This window comes from Oryx dammah, unplaced genomic scaffold (assembly GCF_014754425.2).
Source record: "Oryx dammah isolate SB20612 unplaced genomic scaffold, SCBI_Odam_1.1 HiC_scaffold_11, whole genome shotgun sequence".
Classification (NCBI taxonomy): Eukaryota; Metazoa; Chordata; class Mammalia; order Artiodactyla; family Bovidae; genus Oryx; species Oryx dammah.
This window is the reverse complement of record NW_024070195.1, coordinates 49,191,892-49,198,145: the sequence shown is the minus strand read 5'-3', so window position 1 is coordinate 49,198,145 and position 6,254 is coordinate 49,191,892. Positions and strand designations below refer to the sequence as shown.

The 6,254-nt window shown below is 49.2% G+C and overlaps 1 protein-coding gene across 1 annotated transcript; it reads left to right on the top strand.

Annotated features, from left to right (window-relative positions):
* The first annotated feature begins 851 nt into the window (after positions 1 to 851).
* LOC120869894 (CREB-regulated transcription coactivator 2-like) lies at positions 852 to 3,378 on the top strand. Its single transcript, XM_040249228.1, is given in 3 exon segments — positions 852 to 2,013; positions 2,016 to 2,122; positions 2,124 to 3,378. Coding segments are annotated over 3 exon segments (2,088 nt in total). The 3' UTR covers positions 2,943 to 3,378.
* Positions 3,379 to 6,254: the final 2,876 nt, after the last annotated feature.

Genomic DNA, 6,254 nt, shown 5'->3' with positions numbered 1-6,254 from the left:
TTGTAAAAGAAGAAAGCCTGTGGGATTCGTTCAGTCCCAGACTGCCAGGGTCCTGCCCTGGTGGATCCAGGGAATTCAAAGGGGAGACGGCATAGGTGAGGGAAACATTTATTTAATTATAATTATAAAGAGAGATTAGGAAGAAATAGTGTAGTAGGAAAATTTAGTGGAGAAAAGAGGCTGAATAATTTGCTTTATGGGGAAAGCCAGTAAAACTTTAGGACAAGAAGTTCGCACCATCTACTTTAGGCCACTGGCGCTCATTTGAATAGCGGAGGGTGCCCCGCCTTGGACTCCCTCTCTCATGGGACTTAAAAGCCAGGGCAAATAAGTAGACGTGGTGAGCCTCCCTACTCTAGATGGGAATTCAGCCAGAAATTAGAGTAAAGAGGACACAGGGGAAACCAGTCTTTCCAGTGATTGGCCCATCCTCTATTGTCCAGAAAGGCCTTTTATACCTTTTTTTGTACAAAGAAATCAATGGATAATATAAAATTATGCAGCTTCAGCAGCCCTGACTCTTATCGAGACCAAGCTTTTTCTCTACATACCTAGTAGTATAAACAAGTCCTAGGTGATTTACATCATCTTCTGGCCAGAAGGCCAATTAACATTTTATTTATTTATTTATTTATTTATTATTTATTTATTTTTTATTTTACTTTACAATTCTGTATTGGTTTTGCCATACATTGACATGAATCCACCACGGGTGTACATGCATTCCCAAACATGAACCCCCCTCCCACCCCCCTCCCCACAACATCTACGCCTGGAAGAGCCTGGCTGGGGCCCGTGGTGGAGGCCGTGGCTTGTATTGGGAGGGTGGTGGGGAGGGACGGGGGAGGAAGATGGTGACGTCGGGAGCAAACGGGCCTGGTTTGGCCGTGGCCTCAGCTTCCAATCCGCGTAAGTTTAGTGAGAAGATCGCGCTGCAGAAGCAGCGTCAGGCCAAGGAGACGGCGGCCTTCAAGGAGGTGATGATGGACATCAGCTCCACCTGGTTACAGGCCCAAAAACTGCAGCTGGCATACACAAGGAGCTCCCACTATGGTGGCTCTCTGCCCAATGTGAACCAGATTGGCTGTGGCCTAGCCGAGTTCCAGAACCCCCTCCACTCCCCTCTGGATTCATCTCGGAGCACTCGACATCACAGGCTGGTGGAACGGGTGCAGCGAGATACCTGAAGAATGCTGTCCCCGCTTCACCACTACCCCCACCACATTGACAGCTCTCCCTATAGTCCTGCCTATTTATCTCCTCCCCCGGAGTCCAGCTGGTGGAGGACAATGCCCTGGGGCAATTTCCCTGCAGAGAAGGGGCAGTTGTTTCGACTACCATCTGCACTTAACAGGACAAGCTCTGACTCTGCCCTTCACACAAGCGTGATGAACCCCAGCCCTCAGGACACTTATACAAGCCCTGCACCCCCCAGCGTCCTGCCAGGCCACCGTGGAGGTTGTCTGGACGGCGAGATGGACTCCAAAGTCTTTCTCTTTCAAGTCCCTGCTATTGAGGAGAACTTGCTAGATGATAAGCACTTGTTGAAACCATGGGATGCTAAGAAGCTGTCCTCGTCCTCCTTCCGACCTCGGTCCTGTGAAGTCCCTGGAATTAACATCTTCCTGTCTCCTGACCAGCCTTCCACCGTGCCTGTCCTCCCACCTGCCATGAACACGGGAGGCTCTCTACCTGACCTCACCAACCTGCACTTTCCCCCACCGCTGCCCACCCCCCTGGACCCAGAGGAGACAGCCTATCCCAGCCTGAGTGGGGGCAGCAGTACCTCCAATTTGACCCACACCATGACCCACCTGGGCATCAGGGGGGGCCTGGCCCTGGGCCAAGGCTATGATGCTCCAGGACTTCATTCACCTCTCAGCCACCCATCCTTGCAGTCTTCCCTAAGCAATCCCAACCTCCAGGCTTCCCTGAGCAGTCCTCAGCCCCAGCCCCAGGGCTCCCACAGTCACCCCTCACTGCCTGCCTCCTCCTTGGCCCGCCATGCACTGCCCAGCTGGGCCACCCCTCGCTCAATGCCCTGGCCCTCTCCTCCTCCGCTTCCTCCTCTCCCGCTCCCTCTCCAGCTCTGGTGGCCACCCCTTACCCAGCGTCTACCCCTGGGCCCCACCCCCCACCACCGCCATGTGCCCCTCAGTCCCCTGAGTTTGCCCGTGGGCCCAGCCGATGCCAGAAGGTCCCAACAGCAGCTGCCGAAACAGTTTTCACCAACAATGTCACCCACCTTGTCTTCCATCACTCAGGGCGTCCCCCTGGATACCAGTAAGCTGCCCACCGACCAGCGGCTGCCTCCATACCCATACAGCCCCCCAAGTTTGGTTCTGCCCACCCAGCAACCCACCCCAAAGCCTCTGCAGCAGCCAGGGCTGCCCTCTCAGGCCTGCTCAGTGCAGCCCTCAGGGGGCCAGCCCCCAGGCAGGCAGCTGCAGTATGGGACGCTGTACCCACCCAGCCCCAGTGAGCATGGGCAGCAGTCTTACCACCGGTCGATGAGTGACTTCAGCCTGGGGAACCTGGAGCAGTTCAACATGGAGAACCCATCGACCAGCCTGGAGCTGGATTCCCCTGGCTTTCCCGAAGGGCATGGCTTCTTAGGGGGTGAGGGACCAGTGAGTGGCCCCCAGGACCCTCACACCCTCAACCACCATAAAGTAACCCACTGTTCATGCCATGGCTCAGGGCCTAACATCATCCTCACAGGAGATGCCTCCCCAGGCTTCTCCAAGGAGATTGCAGTGGCCCCGGCCGGAGTGCCGGGCTTTGAGGTGTCAGCAGCTGGGCTGGGGCTGGGGCTGGGGCTGGAGGAGGAGCTGCACATGGAGCCACTGGGCCTGGAGGGGCTCAGCATGCTGAGTGACCCGTGCACCCTGCTGCCTGACCCAGCTGTGGAGGACTCATTCCGCAGTGACCGGCTGCAGTGAGCCCACCTCAGCACCATCCCTCTTCTCGGCCCTGTCCCTCGTCACTGTCCCTTTTCTCCCTTCCCCCTGGCCAGTAGAGATGCCACTCTCTGCCCCCAGATCCTCTTTCTGACATGAACGAAGGATCCCAAGAATGAGAAAAGGCAAAGGGTTTTTTTTCCAGGTGGCCCCTGAATTCTGCACAAGTTGAGGGGGGCCTGGGGGACCTCAAGGGAGGGCCTAAAGCACTTGTAACTTTGAACAGTCTGTCTGGAGGTCAGAGTATGTTGGAAAGTGGGGGGGTAGAGGGGAGCCCTGGAGGCAGGGCTTGTCCGGACGCTTAGGGGTGGGCAGTGCCAGCCCCTCCTCACCACTCTTCCCCTTACAGTGGAGGAGAGAGCCAGAGTGGATATTATTTTTTATTAAATATATTATATGTTAATTTAAAAATCCTATTTAAAAAAACAGTTAACATTTTATGGCCCTTTTTTGATAAGGGTTTGTCAACCAGAAGACTCATTTGTGTTGTTCTTCCCAAAGTCTGGTGCCACTCTCAGAAAGCACTAAATAAAGTTACATTCTTACATATCAAAGACACAACGATTTATAACAATGAAAGAAGTACAGTGATTTATAACAAAGAGAAATTTAATTAACTCAAAAGTCTAGTGTTGCTAACATCAAAACTACTATATTCCTATTTATATATCCCAATTACATTAATTAATATCCTTCAGATGTCTAAAAGATAAAGAATATGGAGGCCTGGTAGCAGTCATTGAGTCAACAATGAAACCCATCACCAGTATAATTTTTAGCTTTTTAGAAGAGGCTCTGTATCTTTAAGACGCTTTAAGCTTTGTGCCTCTCACGGTTGGGGGGCTATAAACAATTCACAAGTTGTAAAAGTCCCCAACTGTTAGGCAAGTTAGAGAGCCATCAAAGGTGTTTGAGCTGAAACATTCTTTTCATATGCAGGAGACTGTTAACTGAAGCCCTGAGTTAACTTTTTCCAGAGAATGTCAGAAGAGTGGAAAGCACAGTACAATAAGGCAAGAAGACTCTGGTTTTGGGCGGTAGATGTTCAGGAAAACCCAGGGGGAACCCCTGAAGCCAGATCACACCTTTGTGTTTGGTCGGGCTTCCTTCTTCATGACCTTTGCCATGGGTGGGATTCCTCACGCTGGCTCCCGGCACCAGACCTTCACTTCTTCCCTTTGTAATTCAATGTTAGAAATTTTTCTTTGAAAAATTATGTCCACTGTTAGGAAATAGAATCAGGAAAACTCAGTGTGAAGAAAGGTGTGTTAATCTGGCCTGGAGTCCTGAGCTCCAGAGCGGCTGTACACAGCTTCCTGTAAACAAATCTGTGGAAGTCTAGAGGCTTAAGACATCAGTCACTTGGTTCTCCAGCATGCCTCAGCAGATGGTTGACCCATTTGGGTCACCATGACCCTCCACTGCTAAGTTGCTTCAGTCATGTCCGACTCTGTGCAACCCCATAGACGGCAGCCCACCAGGCTCCCCCATCCCTGGGATTCTCCAGGCAAGAACACTGGAGTGGGTTGCCATTTCCTTCTCCAATGCATGAAACTGAAAAGTGAAAGTGAAGTTGCTCAGTTGTGTCTGACTTTTCGCGACCCTATGGACTGCAGCCCACCAGGCTCCTCCGTCCATGGGATTTTCCAGGCAAGAGTACTGGAGTGGGGTGCCATCACCTTCTCCGACCCTCTACTAGACTTACCGTTTCTGCCTTGGAGGATATTCATCTGCCCAGTTACAGGTTTGTTATTCTCATTTTACAGAGGAGAAAACTGAGGGTGTGGTGGATAAAGAATTTTGACCTGCTCAGACCATGTAGCTAATAGTGTAGTCAGAGCACAGTACAATCAGAACCAATTCTGATTCTTGTCTCAAACTGTTCTGTCCACTTCATGTGATGTTAGTCTCCTTTTCTCAGTTTTTCTGCTATTGGTTAAACCAGCATCGTCCTGGCTATTCAAACATTCTCATCCATCCTGCATTTATTGGGGGTGTGCTAAGTGCCAGGAATAGTGCTGGATGCTGGGGAGGCAGTATTGAATAGTCCAAAAGAGACTCCACTCTCATGGAGTTGGCAGTCTAATAGAGAGAGGTGCAGTCAGGAGATGGACATTGATTTCATAACATAAGTAAGAATAACAACAACAACAACAAATGACAACAACCACTTGGTATTGTTCATGAGGCTATGGTTAGTCATTTGGTTCTGCTGATCTGGGCCAGACATGAATGATCTTACAGTGGGCTTTCCATGTCTCTCTGATGGGTTGGCTAGAGACTAGCTCATCCTGGAGACCTCAACTCACTAGAGAGTCTGATGGTGGAGTGACATGTCTTTCTTCATTCAGCTGCTGGCCTGCATGAGTTCAGATGGCAGCAGCAGGATTCTAAAAGAAAGAAAAGAAGACTGCAAGGCCCTCAGAGACTTAGGTTTGGAGTTGCTGTAGCAAAACTACCACCATCTTTTGTTGCTCAAAGCAAGAGACGAGACCATCGCAGATCAAGAGGTGGAGGAATAAACTCATTTTAAGCTGAGAGGAACTGTAAAGCCTCACATCAAATGATAAAGTATTTGGGAAGAGTAGGAAATTGTGCGGTTTTTTTTTTTTGGAAGCAACTTATTATAGAGGATGTGACTTAGGAACAATGTCTGTGCGAGTTCCTTTGGAATAAAAAGCTGTAACCTCAGGAAATAAAATATGTCTAGCACAGAGAAATCTGTGAAAATGACTTTGCAGGGAGAATTTTCAACAATGCCTCAATGAAGATTTGGCGAGGCAAAAACAGTAAAACGACCCTCCAATTTCCTCTTCACCTGCTACTTGGTGAACTACCAAGGGCAATATGATTGACCCTTTTTTGATTGAACAGTTTTGAGTTCCTTGGGTAATTCAAGTTCAAAGAGGGCTTCCTGAGATCTGGATGTCCTGATATCATTTGAGAGAGATGCTGAAGCAATTAATCTGAGAGACAAAATGTTTTCACAATATTCACACCCCACAGTTGGCACAGCTGCTTATGTTAGTAACAAAAGTGTTAGAGATTTGGGCATTTGTCAGTAAGTCTCCCTTGAGATTATAACTGAGCCCCACATTCTCCTATCACATCCTCTTTTCTGTCACAAAATGTTTATTATCCCTTCATTCCTATTTGTATGGTTGAAGCATTAACTCATAAATAATATGCTAGATACTTGACATAACATATTTAACTATATTTAAGTTGTTCAATCTTAAAATTGGATTATGTCCTTTGTATTCTCTACTAACAGGGCTTACCAGGTGGCTCAGT